We start from the raw sequence: 25,858 nt of genomic DNA on the forward strand, positions 1-25,858 counted from the left end.
ACGAGGCGCCTGTTGCCTCGATTTCACCTTTTCCGCGAGAGCAACTAGGACACCCTCATCCAGAAAATCAGCCAATACTGCAAACGAATTCTGGCGACCTGCTTTAGAGGTAGAAGGAAAATCCAGTGCCTTGGGAGTGGGGCGGGGATAACGCCGATCCCAGGGTGTAATCACATTACCTTTTGTATCAAACGCCAGCTTAGCAGGTGGGCCCTTGGGGCCGTCTGTATAGGCTTTCCTGGTAGACTGATTACGGGAGGCAAACGGGGCCATAGTACGCGCAGCCGGCTGTGAAGTGAACATTTCTTTCCTTTGCATATACGTGCGCACGGAATCCTGTGAAGTATTAGGCCCAGGATCCGCCAGGCCTGCATCCAACTTTTTACCTTTTTTTTGACGTGCCTCAATCCAATCAGTGCTACAAGAATCCAAACCCGGGACCTGTTGTTTGCCTTTATCCACGACATTTGGTGGCTGAAGGGCCTCCTGTGTCGGGGCATCAAGCACCATGTCATCCTTAGGCAGCACAACCTGCGCATCCTCGGAAGACGGTTGCCTTTCAGGGCATTCGGCCATGAAATGCCCCAATTTACCACATGAAAAGCAGTGGCCTGCAAAGTTGCCCCATTTCAAGCGAAAATGCAAAGGATGCATTCCAGAATAATTGAGGCGAAGCCACGCAGGCCTTTTCCTGGCTGTGTCCCATAACATGCATAAACGGTTTCGATTCATAGCCCTGAGGCTTGGGGGCACCAGCACTGTTCCCACAACGGCCATCGCATCCTTCAACAATGGCCAATAAACCGCCGGACAATTTTCCACTTCCACCCATACCGAGCATTCTCGTTGAAGTAGACGCTGGAAATCGCCCATAGGGCACCATGGTACAACATGGACCAAGCGGCGATGAAAGAATAATGGCAGCTTGGACAGGAGCTCAGCTCGATGTGTTTCCGATTTCAACAGCACCTCATAAAAGCCGCAGGGTCCAAGAAAGATCTCCTCAACACACTCCCCTTGCAATAAATGGTGCATCCACTGGCGAATATGCGAAAGCACTGGGATCCTGCCAGTGAAGAAAAGTATAGCTGCACGGTAATAAAACACCGAGGACCGCAAGACTGATTTCGGGTCCATCGTGGCTTCCAGCACATCATCAGTTCCCGCGTCAGAAAAAGTTTTATTGTTGTGCTGGACATAATCGCCAAGCAGAGTATTGGCAAAGTCCAGCAAATGCTCCCAGTCAATCTCCTGCGAATCCACAGGATCAAAGGCAACCTACGCATAGGATCGTTCCTGAGGACCCATTGGCTCGTCAGAAGTATGCTTGGAGCGTTTGCCCGCAGGCTGCAGTTCAGAAACCGGAGGCATCTCCTCCGTGCAGGGCACCATATCCTCCGGCTCCTCTGTATCGGAATCAGGGCCAAGGGCTGCCACCGTCCGGTCTAGAAAATCCATATCCAGGCCAGCCATACTGCTTCCTTAGCTCTGCACGCGGACGTAAAGCAGGGGACCACAGGCGAACAGGCGTGCACTCGTTTGGGCGTCTCTCTCTCTCTCTCTCTCTCTCTCTCTCTCGCTCTCTGTGTACAGCGGGTCCCAGTCAGAGAGGGTCCCACCCAGACGACTATTACACAGTTCTTTCAGACAGACAGAGTGAGAATTACTGTACCAGCCTCCAGCCAGACCTCCGGGCTCATACTACAGCAGGCTGAGGACCAGCGTACCCGACGCCGCACGAGGATCCGTGGGTTTCGGATCCCACAGCCACACCGACAGGAGATCCGGAGGATTCTTGATCTACATCGACAGCAGACTGAGATCCGACGACACTCGACACACTGGATCTCAAACCTCCAGTTTGCTCTTTCTCCACCGCCGATGTACCACATCCTGCATCCAGGAGGGATCACCTGCTATTAGCGACTTCGACGACTGCTACTACATCCTAGGATAGTATATCTCCCTGCATCTGTTACATATACACATCGCACCACTTTATCACAGCCGACAGTTGTTCCCCTATCACAGCCGACATTTGTTCCCCTTTTGTAGCCATTATCTGGAGTACCAGAGCTACATACGCACATACACATACACGACACTTATCACACTCACAGCACCGTATTTTCAGTTTCCAGTTTTTAGCTTTTCATTCAGCACTTTTATTTTGGATAGCTGGACCTCATCAGTTGTCTCACAGTTTGTCTCATAGGCCAGTTTTGGTCTTTAGAAGACGTTAATATAACTTTCTTTCTTTCTTTCTTTCTCTCTCTCTCTCGCTCGCTGGCTCTCTCCCTTGCTCGCTCTGCAGGTCCCGCAGACCTGCAAAATCAGTGCACCACCCGGCTACAGCAACAGGACTGCAACGGAGAACCGAGCAGACACGCGCAGATGACCCGGGGTGCCGGGTAACAAGAGAAACACGGGGGAGACGTAAATGTGGCTGCGTCAGCCCCGCACGCTGACACAGAGGAGTCTACCACAGGCGGAGCAGATGTCAGGCAGGGCGGACGACAGGCGGGGCAGACGTCAGTCAGGGCGGACGTCAGGCGGGGCAGTCGTCAGGCAGGGCGGTCGTCAGGCAGGGCAGACGTCAAGCGGGGCAGCGTTCGACAAGAGGGGACGCCAGACGTCGATGCAGGCGGGCAGACGAAGTCGCAGCAGGCGTCCAGCGAGCAGGCGCGAGGCGTGAACGAAGGCGTGAACGGGCGCAGGTACAGACGGGCGGTGGTACCTGCGACAGGCGTGGCCACGAGAGGGACTGACGGGTGCAGCAACAGCACGTCCTGACGGGGTTCGCGGCTGCACAGGGTGAACGACTCGCTCGCTAGGTCAGGCGGGATGAAGGTCCGCCATCGCTCCTCGCTCACAGGGAATCTCTCTCATCTCTCTCTCTCTCTCTCTCTCTCTTTGTCATGCATTTTATATATTAATTACGAAAAAACAAGTACAATACAACCAGAGTACAAGGTGCAGGGCAGCTCTAGGCCGTCATAGATGAACTAGATACAATGGATTCAATAACTACAAAAGATGAGAGTGCAAGAGGCACCTTGAGACTAGACAAACACAAAGGATCAAGAGGTTTGACGAGATTTTGTTGCATGAGCTTAGACCTTCCTTTGCCAATGTCTCCATTACACTATTTTCAAAGAACTCTCCGAGTACCACAAAGGAGTTGGGTCTCTAATATTCAGCTCAAGAGAAAGAAGGTACATCTATGGGGTGGAAAGAACCTGGATACTTATAATCCCAAGGAGTAATGATTGCCATTAGCATCAAAGGTCAGTTGGGCTAGAGAGACGCGGGCGGTGGGTAGTGGATCCTTCTCTCTCTTACACATACACTTACATTTTTTTTCGTGAAGATAATTGAATTGAGAGAGAGAGAGAGAGAGAGAGAGAGAGAGAGAGAGAGTATTGCAAGATAGTGCATGTCAGACCCATAAGTTCTTTCGAGCTCTCCATGCCTCTCCTGCTCGAGGAGAGAGAGAGAGAGAGAGAGAGAGAGAGAGAGAGCGAAACGCGACGGGAGAGAAGAGCGATGGTGCCCCTGCTTCGTGCCACCCTGCCATCGCCCGGTCCTGCACGCCCTGTCGTCGCCTTGATCTGCGTGGTCGCAGACTGACGACCCGCCTGTCTTCCTCGCTCGCTCGCGTCCGCACAGTCGCTACCTCACATTCCGTCGTTGCTCGCCTGTCGTTCCGTTGCTGCTCGACCTGTCACTCGCGCCTTCTCAGCTCCGTCGACGCCTGCAGATCCGTCCGTCCTCGACCTTCTTCGTGCTTTCTCCCTGCGCCGCCAGCGGAACCCATCGCGCCCTGTTCCTGACGCCCTGCGCCTGGCGCCGTCAGCGCGTCCTGCGCCTGGCGCGCTGTCCACGGCCGCCCCTGACGCCTTGCTTCAGACGCCCTGTCCACGGCCGCCCTTGCTGCCCTGTCCCTTGACTTGACGGATCCCTGCCCGGCACCCTAGCCTGTCCCGTCCTGCCGTTGCGACTGCCAGGCCTTTGTTTCGCCCTTCTGCCCCTGCACGGTGACAGGTACAACTCAGCTTTCATTCGCTGTCTTTGCAGAGTACACCCCTAGACAGCGCCTCTGTACAGACCAGCGGGCGAGAGAGAGAGCGGGAGAGAGACAGGGTCAGTCCCCCTTCAAGATCAAATCGTCACACGATGGCTGGTTTGGATCTGGATTTCATCGACCAAACAGTGGCAGCACTTGGCCCGGATTCTGATGCCGAGGAACCTGAGGACATGGTTCCGTGCAACGAAGAGATGCCCCCTGGTCCTGACATTCAGCCTGCGGGTAAACGTACAAAGCATACTTCGGAAGAGATAGGCGTTCCTCAGGATCGTTCCTATGCTCAGGTTGCTTCGGATCCTGTGGACTCTCAGGAAGTTGACTGGGAGCATTTGCTGGAATTTGCCAACACGTTGCTTGGTGATTATGTTCAACATAATCAGGAAGCCTTTTTTGACTCAGCACCTGACGATGTTCTGGACGCCACCGTGGACCCAAAAACTGTCCTACGCTCCTTTTCGGTATTTTATGATCGCGCTGTGATACTCTTCTTCACTGGTCAAATCCCGCTGCTTTCCCGTATTCGCGAGTGGCTGCACAGTCTGCTACAAGGGGAATGTGTTGAAGAGATTTTTGTTGGCTCCCGAGGGTTTTTTAAGGTTCTGTTGAAATCAGAGACGCACCGTGCAGCTCTCCTGTCTAAACTGCCTTTGTTTTTTGAACGCCGGTTGGTTCATGTGGTTCCATGGCGCCCAATGGCAGATTTTCAGCGTCTGCTGCAACGTGAATGCCCTATGTGGGTAGAAGTGGAAAATTGTCCGGCCGTTTATTGGCCACTGTTGAAGGATGCTATGGCCGCGGTGGGCACTGTTCTGGTCCCTCCCAGTCTCCGGGCAGTGAATCGCAACCGCTTGTGTATGCTATGGGACACTGCAAGAAAAAGGCCTGCTTGGTTACGCCTCAACTGCTTGGGCATGCATCCGTTGCACTTTCGATTGAAATGGGGCAATTTTGCAGGGCATTGCTTTTCCTGTGGACAGTTGGGGCATTTTATGGCTGAATGCCCGGAACAGCAACATACCTCCGATGTTAGCCATGCTGCACCGCCCATGGAAGATATGGTGTGTGATGCCCCATCGCTGGATGCTATCCACCAGCCCCAAGTTCTGGCCAAAGGTAAACAACAGGTTTCGGGTCTGGATTCCCGCGCCACTGATTGGGTGGAAGTACGTGCAACAAAAGGCAACAGGGTTGTTGCTGGCATGGAAAATACTGTGCCTACTACCTCACAAGATTCCATGCGTACATATATGCGCAGGAAGGAAATGTTGTCTTCCGAGCGCTCTGCTCCTGCTATGGTTTCCTCTGCCCCCCGTCATCAGCCCGCCAGAAAAATGTATTCGGATCGTCCAAAGGGTCCCCCTGCTAAGCTGGCATTTGATACCAGAGGTAACGTCATTACCCCATGGGACCGTCGTTATCCCCGTTCTAACCCCAAGCCAGCAGACATGCCGTCTACTTCCAAATCTGCTCCTCAGAACTCTTTTGCCGTGTTGGCGGATTTCTCGGACGAGGGAGTCCTGGACATTCTTGCCGACAAAGTCAAATCGAGGCAAGCTGTGCCTCGTACCTGATTTGGTTTTAACTACACATGAAAATAGCCACGTGGAATGTGCGAGAAATTTGTTCTTGCCACAAGCAACATGCCATGTGGACTGTATTGCATGAAAATCAGTGGGATGTCCTGTGCGCTGTTGAGCACAAGAGTCACGGTGAAGCCGGAAAAGTGGTGGATTGCAATGGCTTTCGACTGTTCTATGCAGGGACACAGGCCATGCATTATTCGGGAGTGCTCATGATTGTACATGACACATATCAGCCTGTTCTTATTAAAAATGATGTTCATGGCCGCTTTTTGGTAATTGAAATTTTATTCGAAGGGGAAATCTTATGGTTACTTGGCCTCTATGCTCCGAATGATTCGTTATCTCGTCGGGAGCTTTGGCAGACTTTGCAGACCTCCTTGTCACTTGGCAGACGGAGCTTCTTCATGGGGGATTTCAATATGTGTGTGGATTCTTCCCAGTCCACATCGGAGCATTCGGTAATGGACGTGCCGGAAAGTCGTATGTGGCATGAGTTGGCTCTTGCTGTTCTTAAGCAAGATCTCTAGTCCTGGCTACACCCGTCTTCTACAGGGTTTACTTTCCATTCTGCCCAGTATGCAACAACATGGTCGCGCCTGGATCGTATATATATCATGCAGAATGATGATTTTCTTCCCGAGATGCTCGACATCAAAGTGTTGCAGCAATATGCCTTGTCAGATCATTTCCCTCTGCAGCTTGAGCTGCTTGCATAACCCATTGCACCTTTCAAGCAATTTCTGGACCGACTCCCTTTGCGTTTCAACTCGTCTTACCTGAAGCATGCAATCTTTCAGGGCTATATGCAGCAATTGATTGACAGATTCGTCTTGGACTTCTCTTCTCAGGGCACTTCGTCATTTGAAAGATTGCTCTCTAATGTGAAGCGGGTCGCTCGGCACATGGGATTTATCATGCCTCTCTTTGTCGGCAGCGTCGCAAGGCAGCAGAGGATCTGCTGGCTTTGATTCGTTCTCTACTGGTGGACACTCCGGATGATGCATTTCTGCTCGCACTGGCCATGCGGGTGGCTGATCTTATTAAAGCATTCCAGTTGAAATCATATCAGCAGGCCAAACTGCAACATCTGACGGAGACTTTGCAAGATAGTGCATGTCAGACCCATAAGTTCTTTCGAGCTCTCCATGCCTCTCTTGCTCGAGAAAATATGACCAGACTCGAGGATGCAGAAGGCCACCTTATCCTGGATCCGCAGACTATTGTGCATATGTGCAGGAATTATTTCCGTGACCTTCTCGGTTCCACTTCTCCACCTTCGGCCCAAATTACTCAGGCCCGTTCGGCTTTTTATGACCTGGTCCGCAATCAGCTTCCGCAGGACATGCAAGCTACTATGGAGTCTGATATTTGTGAGGTAGAGGTTATGGACGTCTTGTTACACTTGCCTAAGGATAAAAGCCCGGGTTGGGATGGTCTCACTAATGAGTTCTTTGAAGCTTTTGCTACCCAACTGGTGAAACCTTTGCAGGCTTTGTTTCAGCAGGTGTGGGAAACGGGGATCATGCCTTCCTCATGGATAGAAGGCCTTATTAAACTGCTTCCAAAAGCTCCTTCGCCATCTAAGTTGACACAGTGGCGCCCAATTTCTTTGATGGGTTCAATGTACAAAATCTTTTCCAAAGTAATGGCGAATCTGCTCCATAAGTATCTCCCGGCCATTGTGCACCCTCTACAGTATGGTTTCATTAAGGGCCGAAATATTCTACACAATGTATTGAATGCTCAACTGGCAATTGATTATGCCCGGCATTCCAATCAGGAGGTCGTACTGATTCAACTGGACCTGGAAAAGGCTTTTGACTATCTGGACTGGTCTTTCGTTGCTGAACTTATGTCTGCTATGGGCTTTGGTCCTCGGATGTCTCGTCTAATATACACCATTAGCGCTGCAGCGTCTTCGCGGGTCATGCTGAACGGAGGTGTTACTAAGCCATTTGTCCTTGCCCGCTTTGTCAGACAAGGGTGCCCTTTGAGCCCTCTATTTTTTGCCCTTGCAACACATCCAGTTCTTTCGATGTTATCTCATATGGCAGCCTCTTCTCAGTTGGCAGGAATGTTGCTTCCAACAGGACAGCACTTCATTAGCCAATCCCTGGCGGATGATACTTTTATGATTTTGCGTGCGGATAGGGATAACCTTCGAAGAGCATTGGATGTTTGGGGCCTCTTTGGTCAGGCGTCCGGCCTTCGTATCAATGCCCTCAAATCAGCCATTCTCAGCTGCACAGAGTCAGATTTGCAGTCCTTGGACTGGCAGGGTCTGGTTGTTCCTCGTGGCTCCATTGTCAGGCACCTTGGGTACCCTTTGGGTGTTGATGTTCCCCCAAAGCAGCTTCTGCAGTGGATTTCTCAGAAAATGGTGGCTAAGTTTATGTATTGGAAATCTCAAGCCTGGCCTTTCCATGTTCGCCTCAAAGTGGCCCAGACTATTATGTTGCCAATGCTCACATATTTCTTGCCATTGTTGCCCTGGACTACTACGACTCTGAATGCTCTTACTCAGTCTATTCGTTTCATGTTATGGAAGAAAGACTCATTGCATGCAGGTATTTCCTGGATCTCTTGGTCGCATGCGTGCACCCCCAAACGCATGGGTGGCGGAGCTATTTTAGATGTCCAAACTCACATGCAGGCACTCCGTTGGTCGCTTTTCCGCGCCATGTGCTCGGATCATCATCCATGGGTCGATATAGCCCGTTATTTCCTTGAGGGCCATGGGCTTCTACATGGCAATACACAAATCCGGAGTTCTTGGTGGCATGTTCTTAATGCTGATTCGCAGTTCTCCAGTTCTTCTTCGTCGCTGCTTACTCATTTGGTGTGTTCCTGGAAACAGGTCCTCCAGAAGGCTCAGTGGCATCCAGCGGAGGATCGCTTAGCTACTAACTCTTTTCAATTGGAGTTGCTGGCAGTCTCGCGTTTACTTGCATGGGAAGGTAAACATGACCTTAGACCACAATTCAACCGGATGGCCCGTTTGGGCTTGTCTTCAGTTGCGGATGCCACCCTTGCCAGTCGCAATGTGCTTATATCTTTTCGTACAGCTAGGAGGCTTTTCAGGATCCCTCGTGGATACAGGCCTTTATGGGAACAGCTTTTGAGGGTGCTCCAGAGCAGACAACCCTTTCCTGCCCTTGCTTCGGATCATCCCTGGCAGTATTGGGACCTACAAGGCCGGCTGACTTTAAGCAAAGCTTCTGCTAACCAAGTGTATCATATTCTGATTAAAGATCGTCAATGGCTCGTCACCAAAGCGAATGCTTTATGGGGATTACGTAAATCACGGTCATGGTGGAGGGAAACTATGATGGCGGGCTGGTTGAACAAGACACCCTTCAAATGTAAAGTCTTTCTTTGGAGAATGATGATTGGTGGTCTTCTGCTTGCTTCGGCTCTTTCCAAGCGACGAATCTCCAATGGCCACTGTTTCTTTTGCACCACTGCTGTGGAATCCGCCCGCCACCGATTTATTTCTTGCCCCATTGCAAAGAAAGTCTGGTTATTTTTGTCGGACGTTTGGCAAGGAGTGGTTGGTTTCACCGTGCGCCCCTTTGATTGGGTTTTCGGGCAGCCCAAATACCCCGCTCCTGCACAGCCACATATGAAGCTCGTATATCATTTTCTTCGATATTGGGGCTGCTGGCATAACTCGACCATTCGGAATGCTTTTCTTTTTGACTCCGCCTATAATGTTCAGCGGAATATTGCGAGGCTTAAGGGCCTCTTGTATTGGCAGTTGGATCTTCTCTGGCATTCTGATTTGCTCTCTAGGGAGGACTTACGTCCCTGGCATATGGCAATTTCCTCTGCATCTTTGCCATGACGTTGTAACTTGTAGTACTTAGAACCTCTTCACATGATGACTTAGATTGTCGTCATGTATCTTGTAATCAAGTAATCTTGTACTTTTTTCGTAATTAATACAATTACCTTTTACGAAAAAAAAGAGAGAGTAGCAAAGCGATGGCGGATCTGGCTCCCCCTTGACCTGGTGATGTGCTTCCTGCCCTGTGCGCTGCAGGAGATCTCCCCTCAGACCAGTATGGGGTTCGTTCTGCCCTGACGTCAACATCCAGCCCTGCCCTCGACATCTCACCCTGCCGACCTGCTGAGCCTAATGGCATGCGACCTACCGTCCTGGGTCGCCCTGATCTGAGAGAGAGAGAGAGAGAGAGAGAGAGAGAGAGAGAGAGAGATGGCGTCACAGACCTGCCCTGACTCCCCTGCTGCATCGACCTGACGCTTGGTCTGCTAGCTGTGTCTGGTGCTGCCTCCCCTGTGATCTAGCGACTTCCTGTGAAGGCACTCCCGCCCTGACGCCCTGCTGTGCTATCTTGCCCCGACACTCTGCTCTGCACTAGCCATCACTGCGCCAATCTTCCTGTGCCCGTTTGCCTTGGGAGCTCGCCTGTGTTCGAGCGATTGTTGACAAGTTTGAAGGTCGTTTACTTGCGGATCGTGGCTCTGCATCTGACCTGCACAAGCTCAGGCGCTGCGCTGTAGAAAGCCCTAATTCGACCATTTTCGCCAACGAAGAGAAGTGGCCTGTCACACCCAGTGATGGAGAATTTGCAAGAGACAAATGGTATCGATGTGGCCTTTCTTGATCAGCATTTAGGGAATGGAAATGACCAACTTCTGCCGGATTCAGACAGTGATTCATTGGCGGAGGATTCCGATCAGTTTGGCAGAAGGGGATGAGACAGGTAAACGTTAGAAGATGTCGGTTGAAGATCCGCTGCTATGCCCCCTATATTTGCCTCAGTCAGAGGTCCAAGCTGATGGATCTCTTCAGTTCATGCTGGCCACTGCCAATCATCTTATGCCCGATTATGTTCATGCTAATGAGAGTAAAGCTAACTCTTTTCCGGAAGGGGATCATGTAGATGCAGTTATGGGAATGGAATTGGTTCTACAAAAGATTGCTGCCTTCAATGAGAGGGCAGCCATCTTTTATTTTCCAGGAAGGACTCCCTTGATCACAAGGATTCGCACTTGGCTACTCTCTATGCTTGTAAATGTTCAACAGTGCCAAGAAGATGCTCCAAGGCATGTGCAGGCCCCTCTTGTTGAAGAGACTTATGATGGTCCCAAGGGGTTTTTTGAGGTGCTTTTTCGCTCCTCGGAAGTGCGAACATTCATCATGCATCGCATCCGTTTGTTTTTGGATGGGCAACTGGTTCACATTGTCCCTTGGAGGCCCATGGCCGAGTTTTAGGAGGTGTTGAGGCAAGCATGTCCTATTTGGGTGGAGGTGGTTGATTTCCCTGTGCATCTTTGAAGACCCCTCCCTTTGGTCTTGAGAACCTTAGGCGACGTGTTGGTAGAGCCTTGCCTGGCTTCCCACAATCGGAACAGGGCGGCATACATGCATTGGGACACAAGAAAACGTCGCCCGACCAAAATTCATTTTCAAGTTCCAGGACTGCAAACCTTGGTTTATGAGTTGAAATGGGGTACTTTTGCAGGACACTGTTTCTGATGCGGCCAATTGAGCCATTTTATTTCGGTGACAAAAATCCGGAGGTTTTGCAACGATCTATAGATTCAGACATGGATATACAAGATCACCATTCTCCCCACATACATCAGCAGCTTCAAGCTGATCCGGAGATGCCTCCCCAACATGGTTGTGATGGAGGTAAAAAGGAGGCTCCTCAAGTGGGCCCCGAGTATACTTCCCTCCCGGTCGACCGGAATGTGTCTTCTCGGGAAGATTCTTGGGTATCGGTGGTTAGACATAATGCAAGACAAGCATCTCGTTCAACTCCTGGCCATCCATCGCCACACCCTATCACTCAGACCTTTCAACACAAAGGTAGGGGGATTTATATGAACCCTCAATCTTCACGTGCTCCGACTGGGAATGATAAAAGGAATTCCAATTCTGCTTTGCACTTTGATATGCAAGGGAGGCTTGTGCCTCCTAGGGATGTTTTTCCTTCACATCAACAACAGTTTTCTTCTTGTGCTCTGCTTGCTGGTTTGCAAAGGGCGGACCTTGTAGATGTAATCCGAACCGAGATGGAAAGATTTCAGGAAACCAAAGCTCTAGATGTAAAAGGGAAAGGAAAAGTGGTGGCTCAATAGTTTTCTCATTTCCGATTTATTATGAGGATTGCTTTGTGGAATGTGAAAGGTATCTCTTCGTGTAGTAAGCAATATTGGTTGTGGAAAGTTGTGTTAGCTAGAAGGTGGGATGTATTTTGTGCGATGGAACATAAAAAGCATGTTTTGGATGGATCCTCCTCTGTTTATAAGGATTATGTTGTTTTTTTTCAGTGGTCGAGCTCCATATAAATCTGGAGTTATGTTGGCTGTCAAATCCTGCCTGCAGCCATCGATGGTTTCTCAAGACCCCCGAGGTCGATTTGTAATTCTGAAAATACTATATGAGGGAGAGGTTTTGTGGTTGGTGGATGTGTATGCTCCTTCCACAGTAAGGGAGCGTCGTCAACTTTGGGATGACTTGCGCTGCCTTTCCATGGCTCGCCAAGTTTTTGTCATGGGCGACTTTAATGCATGTCTATCAGGGGATCAGGCTACTTCTCTACACTCAGTTATGGATGGTCCTGAGCGACAGGTTTGGGACGCCCTTGCAGCTAAATCTTTAAAGCAAGACATGTGGTCCTGGATGTATCCATCACAATATGGTTATACCTATCGATCTTTGCAACATCCTAACACCTGGGCCAGACTGGATCGGATATATGTTTGTCACAGTGATTCCTTTCTTCCTGCAGTTATTGACATGTGGGTGGAACGACATCACGTCTTATCAGATCACTAGCCTTTGGTCTTGGAAATTACCCATAGACCTATTCATGTATTTAAGGCTCTTCTTGCTCACTTGCCACTTCATTTTAATCAATCTTTGCTGCAGCAGAATCAGTTTTTGGAATATGTTCAGCAATTGATCGCTTTCTTTAGCTTGAAGGTCCTATCTGGAGGGAGGGATGAATGGGTCGTTTTTAAGGACAATGCTTGACAATTATCCCGTCAGTATGGTATTCAGCAGGCTTCCTCTTTACGAGTTGAATTGCGGAATGCCCAATCTTTATTGGCCCACTCCTTGTCTTTAAGTCAATCAAGGGATTCTAATGATGAATTGATCACATCCATTGAATGGTTGAAAGGCAGGGTTCATTCTCTTCAAGAACAGGAATATGCAAAATACAAACTATTGGCTAGAGTAGAAGCTTTATACAATAATAATTGCCAATCCCATCAATTCTTTGCTCGCCGTACCAGAAATATGCTAGGGAAAATATTGTGCACTTAATGGATGAATAGGGTGTTATGGTGACAGATCCGGTCGGCATCATTCATATGTGTGTCGACTTTTATAAGTCCTTGTTGGGACGGCAAGAGAATTCTTCTGATGTTGTCCTCTCCACTCGCCGCTATATTTGTGAGTTGGTAAGCAACCAGGTCAAACGAGAATGGGTGGACTTAATGGAGGCAGATATTTCAGAAGATGAAGTGGAAGAAGTGCTATCCCATCTACCCCATAGGAAAAGTCCTAGCTGGGATGGGCTTCCTAATGAGATGTTTTCAGCTAATGCGCAGCAGCATAAAGACCCATTGTCTCGCCTGTGCCAGCAAGTGTGGAACTTTGGTACCATGGCATTCGATTGGAAGATTGTTGTCATTTGGTTGTCGCCCAAGGTTCCCTCCCCTACCTCTTTGAAACAATGGAGACCTATTTCCATTATGGGTTTGTTATATAAAATCTTCTCCAAAATCATTGCGAACAGATTACAAAAAGTTTTTCCACACTTGGTTCATCCACATCAATATGGTTTCATTAAAGGTCGGAATATCATCCATAACATCTTGAATGTTCAATTGGGAATTGACTATGCTAAAGCTTCAGGACAATAAGTGGTAATGATTCAGCTCGATATTGAGAAGGCATTTGATCATGTTAGCTGGCCTTTTTTGCAGCAATTATTGTCCATAATGTGATTTGACCCTCGCATGGTTTCTCTTGTTGACACTATTGGTCAGGGAGATGTAGCTCGTATTGCTCTTAATGGAGGGATCACGGAAGAAATTGCCTTATTTCGATCTCTTAGGCAAGGCTGCCCCCTCAGCCCTTTGCTGTTTGCTTTGGTCACTCACCCGATGCTCTCATTGTTGGACAAGTTGGCTGATCAAGGCGATATGCTTTGGTCACTCACCCAATGCTCTCACTCACTTGATGCTCTTATGACAAGTTGGCTCTCATTGTTGGACAAGTAGGCAAGGGAGAGTGTTTTCCAAGGCGATTCTCAAAGGTCTACCAGAATAACAGAATAACTTGTAACCTCTCGCAATTCGCAAGTACTGGCGAATGTGGTGGAAGGAATAAATCCTCGTCTAAACCAAGATAACAGTGACCTGGATCATCTTTAGACCCAATCATGTCACCCTGTTAAATTTAGCCATTTGGAATTGCTTCTCAGGCCAATCAAGTAGCGTAGAATGAGCCAATATCTTTGTTTGCAAAGAAATTTGCTTGCTTTTTGAAGTTTGGAGGGCGTCATATAGTAAGGTGATGAGAGTCCTACGCCAAAATGCAATCAAGTGGGTGAGGGGTGTAGGTAGCAAAGATATGGCTCTTGAAACATGCAAAAACGAGGTTGATGAGTGGTGGGCCGCATGCCTATTTATAGAAAGTTTGGGCATTCAAATTAGAGTTTTGCATGTGATACACTAACTCTCTAGGATTGCATTTCTTTTTAAAATAAGAGGTTTTATTCATTAATTAAGTGTGTTTTGGCATTTTTTACGTCAAGCTAATTCATCAGGAATCAGGTTAGTGGAAAAATTGATGCGACCCTGGGCCTGAATCTTGACCAAGGAGTTGTTTCCTACGTGGACACTCCTGACTGCAAGGGCTCAAAAAATAAAAATGTCTGCTATAGGAGTCATGTCATGGGTAGCTTCACTGTCCACAAGCCAGACAAGTACTGACGTACTCGACTATGATGAGTGGGCCTCTACAAGCACTTCATCAAGAGGCAACTTGTAGATGTGAATGAGAGTCACATCCGATGTCTCTAAGGAGATGATGTGGACCTTTGCAGACCGATCAGACAAACCCTCTAGAGTTGAGTAGTTAGCCGACTGTGATGATAGACCGGTGGCAATGTGGGTTTGGCCTCTCCACTACCCTTGTTGAGGGTTGCCCCACCTTACTTTTCCTCGTGGGGGTTACTTGACTAGGGTTACTTGACTGTCATCATAATGTCCAGCCTTTTGACAATGTTGACAACATATATTCTTTTTAGGTACATTCTGCCATCCAAGTTTAAGTGTAGATGGATTTGGTTCCTTGGGATTCACTAGCCCTATTGTGATTTTGATTTTGATTTGAGTTTTGTGTGCCCTTGCCCCATTGCTCCCTCTAAGAAGATGCAACAAGAGCTCCCTCTATTGAGAACGTATTATAAAATTGATTGAACAACCATGCGTAATGCAACAAGCATCTAATGCTGTGAAATCACTTGCTGCACAACATGTAAATATTTTTATGGTAGTTTGTTAAGGAACAAGGTAACTTTATCGTCAAAGGACTTACGAGCCCCAGTGGTTGAGAACTCGACCAAGAGACACCAATACTCAGCCAACTTGACTTTTAAGACATCCTTGTCTCTAATTTTGAAATTTTGGAGCTCATGATTCAAATTGATACAACAAATCTTATCCCGAGCCGTATAGCGGTCAGTCAACGTGCCCAATGCTTGGATGCTAAGTCGAAATATTGAAGTTGGGAGTGAAACTCAAGCAACAAGTCTTGCATAAGCTCGACAATAGCTGAGGTGTTACAAGCCTCTCATGAGCAAATGACCTTGTATGGAATAAGAGCGAGATCAGGTTGGGGTTCCAACCCCTGCACTAGATCCCATAGGTTTTGAGAGTCTAAGACATGCCTCATCAAATTGGACCAAGGAGTGTAGTTTGACTCGTTGAAATGAGTCTTATCATTAAATGCATACTTGGCGAATGAGAAACTAGAACTATGAGCTGTCTGTGAAGATGGATAGATGGGATAAGATGGTGGTGGTGGTGGTGGATAAGAAGTAGAAGGGGATCAAGGAGGATAGACAAAAATAGGTTGTTGATGCCCAATGAGTGCAGATTGCTACGAAGGTACTGAAACGGATATAGGTATATATGATACTATAGTTATAGGTAGAGGCACTGAGATACGATAGCCTTGTTCAAATGTCGGCTGGGGCACTATAGAATGATCAAATGGTCCACTAGGTAATGCCATAGGGGCAAACTGTGATATCAAACGATCCACACCCGAGTATGTCTGGGATGCATTCCCATAGGGATAGCCCCAAAGTGTGTGTGTGGGAGGTCGAGCCTCCATGATATTGAGAAACACGAATCTTGAGCAAAGTTAGCTATGGCGGTTGGAAGTCAAAGACAAAAAGCATGTTGACATGGAGTAGACACACTAACTATTACTCAACTGAATAAGGTTCCAAGATAGATTAGCTTGAACTCATAAACACAATCTTGAGTAGACATGGATAAGACTGAAAGTACAAAGTACAATAGCATTCATTTTCAAATGATTGTCAAGTACATTCTTTTATAGTTGCAAGATGATACCACTTCTCCTCATTGTGTCTATGAGATAAAGGCAACTCTTCCTACATTGAGCTACATATTTCTTATCTAGTTGTTCCATACAAAGAGGTATATATAGGTGTCATTGCATATTTCTCAACATCCCTCCTCAATTATAACCATAAAAGAACATTGAGTATATAGAGGCTGTCATGAGTAGAACCTTGCTAAGTGTAAACATGGAAAAACCAACCACATAAAGCTAGAGGGTCTCACAAGGCCTCACTAAGTGTGTAGAGGTTGTAGTGCATAGGTTACATGAGTACAAGGCTTATGATAAGAACATTAAGGTAAGTACATACAATGCTCTAAAAAAGTCGTTCTAAATAGTGGAAATAGAAGGACTAATGAGGCTTATCCTTTTGCTATTGAGTGTCTTTTTCTTCTTCTTCATGGTCTTCTTCATCTTTGACAATTACAAGGTAAGCCTTCTGTGATCTTTTCTTGGCATAATAAAATTTTTCAATGTGCCCAATTCTTTTACAAAAGTCATAAACGATGTCTTTTTTCCCTTTGTACTTGTTCACATAGAGCACCTATTCTTCTTTTGAAGTGCTTGTTTCCGCTTTACCTTTGAGCTTCTTCTCTTCCTTGATGCTTTGATGTCTACCAGCTTTGGATTTGGCATATTAATTAGTGTGGTTGGGACATCACCAAATTCTGGAGGAAGACTCTTGAGAATGACTCCGATACATGTCTTTTTCCATTTTTAAGTTAATCCTTGCAAGTTGAGTCAGCTGAATTTCCATATAATTAAGGTGAGTTGAAGAGATGTATTAGCCTTCATATCCAACCTGAAAAACTCAATCAACTATCCATATTTTGAAGATTTAGATTGGGCACCAAACAGTGTGTACAATTGTTTTGAAGTGGCACGAGATGTATCACATGTGTCTACATGGTGGATATAACTGTCATCATGCTCAAGCTTGATGATTACTTGAGCTTTGTCATCATTCTTTTACCATACTGCTGCAAGAGCAGCATTTTTGGGTCTCTTCTCTTGTCGACTAGTTATTGACCATAGACCTTTCTTCATGAGGATTAGTTTTATCCTTGTCTACCATGTGTGGAAGCCCGTTCCTTTGAAGCGGCATGATAGTGAATCTTTGCCCATACTGGATGACAAGAGCAACAACAAATCTTTAGAGTCAAATCGGCACAAAAGTTGAACCCAACTGTGTCAAGAGACACAAGTGGAAGTAGTGTTAACAGACACTATGCTTTGATGATTGATGTTGAAACCTCCCCTCGTTGATTTGATGTGTAAATCTTGCTAGAACTTCAGTGGTATAGTAGATCAGAGTGGCAGTGAGTTGGTTGAACTGAGAAGAGTGAAAATAGAGCGATTTATAAGCTTTGAGTTGAGTGGCTATAGCTGCTACAGTTAGGGTTTCTGTAGATGACAGATTTTTTGCTGATGGCAGCTTGTGAAGCGATCATTTGACGAACCCTTTGGTGGAAAGTTAGCTTAGCTAGTAGCCTTTAATTGCCCTATGCTCAGAACATTAATTGTACTGCGTGTAGAGAGATGGCTGTATGACAAGGAGTGGTGTTGTTTTTTACAACAAGTTGATAAATTTGCAATGCTGGGCTGTTAAGTAGTCAACATCATGAAGTGATGTAATAGAAAGTTGCACACTCAGTCAAGAAATAAGTCCCCAAAAGAAAGCTAGTTAAGATCTTGCTTGGATGGAGAGATCCAAGAGCTCCAACAAAGCAAGGTGTTGGCTGGCTATGGTAGTCAAGAGAGGTAGAGTGAAGATGGTTTAAGAGATAAAGTCATCTTGTGTAGCTAAACTCACCAGGGATTGTGGGGAGCCGGAGGAACAATGAGCTGAGCTGAATCATGCTCACCATTGCTCTGATACCATGTTGAGAAACACGGATCTTAAGCAAGGTTAGCTATGGAAGTTAGAAGTCAAAGACAAGAAGCATGTTGATATGGACTAGACACACTGACTATTACTCAAGTGAATTAGGTTCCAAGATAGATTAGCTTGGACTCATAAACACAATCTTGAGTAGACACGGACAAGACTGAAAGTACAAAGTACAATAGCATTCATTTCAAAATGATTGTTAAGTACATTCTTTTATAGTTACAGGATGATACCACTTTTCCTCATTGTGCCTATGGGATAAAGGGAACTCTTCCTAGATTGAGCTGCATGTTCCTTGCCTGCTATTCCATACAAAGAGGTACATGTGGTGTGACTACATATTTCTCAACACATCACAGGTATACCACTTGAAAACACGTGTATAGAGGTCTTGTAGGTTTTGCCTAAATGTGCAGAACCCTCCAGTGTGATGTGTGATGATGGATAATGTGGTACACTTAATATAAGCAGAAAGGAAGGTGCAAGAGAAGATAAAGGAGGTATGGGAGGGAGCCCAAATGGAATTGTGATGAATGTTTTTGTGGGAAACATCGTAGGTTTCTTTTGTCCATTAAATGAATTAGTTAAAGATGCACCTTCTCCATATTGACCATGAGAAATAAAATCATTTCAAGGAAAATGAAGGGTAGGAATACTTACAAGTTCTTCTTTTAGCTTCTTATCTAGTTTTGAGTTCATGAAGAAATATTTGTCTTTCTCATTACTCACAAACTAAAGCTTTTTTTAAAGAGTCCCTTCTTGATGAGAATCTCCTGGTCCAACGAAAAATATAGAATCACTTGGCGTAGAATCTGAAATAATAGGGTTTTTACCTAGCATTGGAGAAAAGAAATACTGTGGAAGTGGTGTAGCCAGATTCCACTTGCAAATGGCCGGTCTGTAGTAGAGATTCTGAAGGTCCTACAAGATCATTAGTACTATGCACCAAATCTAAAGGAGAAATTCAGGCTTACCTCCTGCTGAGCTCTATGTATAAGGATGAGATCATACTCAATGGCAGAAATTTGATATGATCTATGAACTCCATGGTAGTTCGATGGTTCTCTGCCCATGTCAGATTGGCTTGTAGCAAGCTGGGGAGCCCACTCCGAATCATTTTTGTCCATGTTCGGCTATGGAGATTGGAGAGGTGCTGTGAATGTGTTCAAAGTCATATGACCCTTCTATTGTTCGTGCTTTTGCGAATGAGTTTTTCGATCAAAGGCCAAGGTTTCTCAAAGAGTATCTAGCTTTGATACCATGTGAAGAAATACTCAACGCAAAAAGCACAAAACCAATCATATGGTAGAGCATAGATTGATAAACTAAGAACACAGCTCGGAGACAGTGAACACAACGAATAATAAAGTGAACGAAAAATGAATATATAGTGCTCATGCAACAAATATCCTATGCAATAAATATCGAACCTCGAACTCTGTACCTTTGGGATCAAGGTAGAGGTTATGAGCTGTAAAGTGTGTCGTATCCTAAACGGATCCCGAATTGCAGCAAAGGCAACGCCCAAGTGTTGAACACTAGCAAACAAAGTCAAGGAAGGCTGGACCTAATATAGACAGTAATGTAGAAGAGAGAACGACTAAAAACGCATGTACTTGAGAAGAGAGAAAATATGGATGACAATTGTTAGGTGCAAACACAACAAATAAAGATGAGAGAATGTCAGGGCAGCAGCAAGAAACCGCAAATGTAACATTTTGAGGAGAGAGAAGATCAAGGCAATAGCTCCTAGTCAATGAGGACAACACCAAACTGTAGGTGACAGCTCCTGGGACGTTCGGACAGCTGTAAACAGGCGAGGAAGGCTGAAATCAGCCACCAAATGGTAGCAGATGGCTGGTGGAGGCTCTAACCGCGATGTCCTCTGCGAAAAGGGTGTGGGCAACAAAGATATGGCTCCTAAAACTTGTAAAAACAAGATTGAGGGAGAGTGTTGAGCTACATGCCTATGTATAGAAAGTTTGGGGCATCCAAATTAGGGTTTTGCATGTGGGACACGGTAACTCTATAGGATAGCGTTTATTTTTAAAATAAGAGGTTTTATTCATTAATTAAGCATGTTTTGGGGCTGTCTAAGTCACGCTAATGCATTTTTAGCTCAACAATCCTTAGCCTCCTCCTCACCAATATTGACCTCCATAAAATCTGCCCATTCAAGTTTGACCTAGTCATCCACCATGCCCAAAGCATAGTTGTAGGCAGCACGAACCATATCAATAAGAAGCCACTCTCTCTCTCTCTATATGTGTGTGTGTGTGTGTTTATTGTTTATTTTCCATTTAGTTGGCCATAGCATTAGATGATAGCTATTTTGGGACATGGGAATTCCCTGACTTTTCAGATGTAACATTTTGGTCTCATAAGACAATTTGGGCCTTTTGTAGATCTTAATATAACTTTCTTTCTTTCTCTCTATTTTTCATAATGGGTAATTATATCAATTACAAAAAAGTATAGAATAACAAGATTAGAAAGTACAAGGTGGCTCTAGGTCAATATTTATTTTGCATTTATTCCATCGGCCTTCCCTCCATCCTAATGTCTCCCAAGTCAAAAGGAGCAGTCGACTGCTTGAGTTTAGACTGCCTAGGCAGAATAAACTATTGCTCAATAGAATAGGAGGGGCATGCTTTGATCCTTATCTATGGGCTGGTCCACCAAGGTACTCTTTTGGTTTGGGCATTCTGCCATGAAGTGACCTAGTTGACCATAGGAGAAACAATGGCTAGTGAAAGTACCCCACTCAAGCCAAAACCAAGGTACTCTTTTGGTTTGGGCATTCTACCACAAAGTGACCCAATTGACCATAGGAGAAACAGTGGCCAGTGAAAGTACTCCTGTCATACTATACCCATTTGGAGGGATAAATGATCAACACAGCAATGAGTGCAACTCCAATCTCACACATGGCTCTTCCTAGAACTAGGATGCCCCAATACTACATTGCCTGAGTACAATGCTCTCCAACACTTATAAAAATACCTGCCTGAGTCCCTAGAGCTCCCTAAACTTCTGCCCAAGAAGTGACGCTCCAATTCCCACATGGGATATCCCCTCTGCTTAGAAGCAGTACTCTTGTACCATGAGAAAATATACCAATCCTCCCACTAGTACTTTGTGCAGTTCCTATCTCATAAGCCTCTGGCCAAGCCTAAGAAGTTTTCCAGTAAAGCCTCATACATTCCACGAGAGGATCCTCATGGTGTTTTGATTCAAAAGCTAATGGTTTCTCAAAAAGCTTAACGACTGGTTGTCTTTTGATTGTGGAAAGTTGCTTTTGTGATTTCCAAAAAGCCAGCTGCCTTGTAGTTCTCTTTAAGAATGCTAATTTTCCTTTTTATTTTCAGAATTAAAAAAGCTAGCAATCAAAGCCATGCTTTTTTAGTTGCCAAAGTGAGGACCTGTTTTTCATCTCGAAAAAGGCAGCCCCACAAAAATAAAAACGTCAAAGGAAGAAAAACTAAACAAGTCCCTGGAAAGACCGCTTGCTGGTGTTGTAAGGATTCCTCGACCTACATGAACAAGTAATTGAAACCTTTCTGGGGGGTAAAACTCATGCCTTTTTGCACTTTTTATGTGAAGCTCTAAATTTGAGTGTCCTATTATGTAAGACAAGTCAAAGAACAATTGGAGGAAATTATCTCAGGAAAATAATAATGATAGAAAAATTATCCAATGTTGTACATATGACCTAAATATCCAAAAATATTTAAAGTAGCCCAAAACCTGGCCACCAGAAAATCTGATAAAATCCCCCAGCAGACCACATCAAAATGACTGACTACCTCTACTACCAAAAACATGAAGCAGATGATATTGTTTAGCTAACACCTTCGCAGCTAGGCAAGACAGCCCCATCAAAGCAGCATCTGTTTGTAAAGAAGCTTCTATACATTAAGATTTTTCAAGTCTTTGTCCACTAGTGATCATCAGATCCAATTGCATGAAGGATAGAAGTCTGAGCTTTATAAATAAATTTTTTGAAATATAGAGTTGATTATCAAGGTGAATCATGACTTATGTTTACTGGCATAACTCTGATAAAAATCTGATTATTATTTATAAATCTAGTTGAAAACCAGAGTTCATTGTCAAGGTGAATCATGATTTTTATTTTATGGCATAACTCTGGTCAGTTGAATCCTTTCTGCCCTGAAGCATTCCTTCCAGCTGCTGGCCTGCTTGCCCACTCCTCCCATTCTTAGCTAGTTATAATGTGATTATCAGTTTGTTTTTAAATAGATGGATCAGATTTGTAAGGATGTGACAGGAAACCTGGTCTTGAAAATTTTGATAGAGCACTTGATCAGGTGGCAAAGTATGTATTTAGCATACTGCTAGAGAAGGAAACAAAGGAATGGACTGGGACTTCTCAACAAAGGAGTGGACTGAGAGGCATCAGCAGAGAACAATTAGGATCTCATAGTTGAGATTGTGAATCAAATGACCCAGCATAATTTCTATTCTATTATGGTCAAGCAGGGTTGAAGCTTAGATGAACGTGTGCATATTCGCTCAAAGGGCATGGAGAGCAAATTATACAGAATTGGCACTATCATGTCTTGCCAAACAACATGCTCCTGACAGGTTTTCAACAGAAGCAGGCACGGAGAAAGATTATGCACTGACTGGTGCAACTAAAGCTTTTGGACATTGGCATCTTACCTAAGTATGAAGGTTAATGTGCAACATTGATGGTTATATTGCTGATTGTCTATTTATAATAAGAATATGAGCTTTAGAGGATAAGCATTACTTGTCCCAAACAGCCAGCACCTTAAGAAGATGCTTGATGATGCAAAATAAGGCACATTTCAACTCAGATAAAGTGACACCAAAACACAAAACATTTGCAAAACATGCAGCATGGTGCATTGTAGCTCACATCTCCATCCAAAGGCTACCTAAAACTATATCATTTTTCAGACTGCAGAATATCATTGAACCTGTGCACAACATGTACTATTGACAAAAACAAAAGGATTTCATGTCTACAAAGGTAGGAACATCTTTCGTTTTCTTGAAATTTGTATAGAACTTCACTTGATCAGACAACTGGAGTACACCTTCAATAGATACGTCAACTTTGAGTCTCTATATGGTATATGGCGAATCTTTCCTTCAGATGTTTCCAATAGTGCCTGTACAATAAAATCAAGGAGCAGAATAAGAAGGGCAACGAGATAAGAGATAACCTTATTATAAATCAGATCAGTTAGAACGTGAATATAAGCCAGCTAACTCTTGCATATGCAAAAGGAGATAGTCCTCTCTCCCTTGCCAATTCCTCCCTTCCTCTGAGCTAGGAAACAGTAAGCACCCTCTCTTCCTCCAAGCTAGGAACAAGTAAGTACTTGTAGACATCATCAGTGCCAACTGTAGCACCTGCTCTACAATCCCCACACAGCACTAGTGACTAGCAGAGAACTACTTGGGATAACTGTTCACAAAGCCACACAAATCTGTACAGCTAGGAGAGACTGCCTGCTGCCCTGTGCTGCCAAAGGGTTCCCAGGTCGCTACATGAGGATCCAGCCAACAGCATTTCCCACAAACACAGGACGTTATCACAGATACTCACACCAGCAGAGGATATAAGAGATGTGTTGAGGTCTCTCCACCATAATCCTATGCTGGATTTGTAGGATAGCGGATAGCCCCAAACTCCTTGTACCTAACATTGAAAGAACCCTTAACTGGTCATTTTCTTGTTCTTCTTTCAATATTTCTCCATAATAGATCTCATAGGTCATTGATATGGTCTCTCTCTGTCTCTCTTCTTTTTCATAAAGAAGCCTGAATTAATGAGTTGAAATATTTACAAATGGCCTTCTGGCCAACCAAGCATACTCAAAGACAAATTTTCTGTCGCGATGCACTGACTCCACCGGTCACGACTCACTGCTGCCCCCCGCCCCGACTGTTCATGCCCCACCCCCCGACTGATCGCGACAGCCCGTCACTCGCCCCCCACACTGATTCAACCCCCCCCCCCCCCCCTCCGTCTGATGCGCCACCCCCGACTGCTCGCCCCCGCCCCAACAGCTCGCGCCCTCCCCGTCTGGCCGCTGCCAGCGTGCCCTTCCACCCCACCCATTGTCTTGGGACACAGTGCCCCCCCGCCTTCCCCCTCCCCTGCAGCGCTGCTATTTTCCCTGCACTCCCTGCCCCCCCTTGGCGCGCTACCTTTCCCCCGCAATCTCGGCTCCGTCCGGCAGACGTACCACCCCCCCACACGGTACCTGTCGTAACCCAACATCCACGGCGTCCAACACCTCCCCCACCGCCAAAACAGCCACTCCCCCCCCCCCCCCGCCCAACCCCACCCTCGAGTTGCTCCCTCCATCCGCAGCAACTTTCCCCCCTCAGGCAGCACCGCAACGTGATTGGTAGCTTTTCAGAAGGGACGCGCAATGGAAACCTCTGGTCAAACGCCGGCGCACTCAGTGAGTGCCCCCCAATCAAACACCTTGCGCATCGTCCTCTCTGAGGAGTAGCTCTTAGCCATCCGGGCTAAAGAGCTGGAGCTAAAGGAAACAACGATTTATGGTCAGGTAGTAGGACATTCCCCAGCCAGGGCCTAGCTTCGGGATTGGCTTTACTCCACGCTGCGCATCGGCACAGCGCAGATCGTAGAGGCGGTTCTAATGGGCCAAGGGATCTTCATGGTTCGGCTTAGCTTGGCAGACGTAGCTCCGGAGTTACTTGCTAGCTCACCCTATGCGTCCACGAAAGGGGTCATTTACATGGTCCCTTGGTACAGTGGCTTCACTGTGGAGGCATTTGCACTCCACAATAGGTTTCTTTGGCACCCGGCTACCCTTCTCTTTCCTGGCCTGCTAGCGATAGAGTATCGCCAGTTGGTGGAAGACTTTGGATGGCTCTTCGGCACGGTCCTTCCTGCGTCTTTCACGGACGCAGTGATAGCCGCAAGAGTCCCAAAGGTATGGGTGGTAGTGAAAGAGGTGAAGAATATCCCACAGTTCCTAGAGATTAAGGCAGGCGGACACTCCTTTAGGCAACAGGTCATTGTGACTCGGCAGCGGCAGTGCCTGCACTGCCATGACTTTGGGCACTAGGCAGCAGAGTGTATGCACTTTGGTGCTAGGGTGGCTCCACTAAGAGGCCCATAGGTGGATGCGGATGGTTTCACATGAGTACAGAGACGACAGAGAGAGAGACGACAGGGGAGAGAGACGCAAAGAGCAGGTGGGCGAGTGACGCCCCCTCGGCAAAGCACTCCACAGTCCCCCCTGCCCATCTCACCCGGCAGCAGCCCCCCACATCCACCACCCGTGCCACAGACTGTCTCGTCTGAGTTTCCACAACCCCCATACCCACCCCTCTCTACAGCCCATGCCCCCCCCCCCCCCCCCCCAAACTGACCTTGGTCCATAGCCCCCCCTTTCCAGGGCCACCAATCCCCCCATACACCTGCCATGCATCCATGTCCATCCCACCATCCCTCGATCCTCTTCCCCCCCCGCCACCTCCCCTACTGAGAACCCCCCTTGATCCGCACCCGTTTTAGGTGGTCCCCCCTAATCCCACCCCCCATCCTCCCACAAGAGGTGATGAGCCACTCACACCTACTTCCTCCTCACACCAATAGTCCTCCCCCTCCCATACAGCCA

At 46.5% G+C, this 25,858-nt stretch overlaps 1 protein-coding gene across 4 annotated transcripts in view; it reads right to left on the bottom strand.

The window, feature by feature from the left end:
- The window catches only part of LOC148040881 (uncharacterized), a 164,702-nt gene that overhangs the window by 44,701 nt on the left and 94,143 nt on the right, over positions 1–25,858 (bottom strand). For all 4 annotated transcript variants that reach the window (XM_087672836.1, XM_087672809.1, XM_087672739.1 and 1 more), the window contains exon 9: positions 23,291–23,365. In XM_087672836.1, the coding sequence (XP_087528962.1) occupies positions 23,291–23,365 (75 nt within the window). The remainder of the gene's footprint in view (positions 1–23,290; positions 23,366–25,858) is intronic.

Source organism: Lygodium microphyllum, chromosome 1, assembly GCF_053477565.2.
Source record: "Lygodium microphyllum isolate KBCC chromosome 1, Lygodium_microphyllum_v1.1.10, whole genome shotgun sequence".
In the NCBI taxonomy this organism is placed as follows: domain Eukaryota; kingdom Viridiplantae; phylum Streptophyta; class Polypodiopsida; order Schizaeales; family Lygodiaceae; genus Lygodium; species Lygodium microphyllum.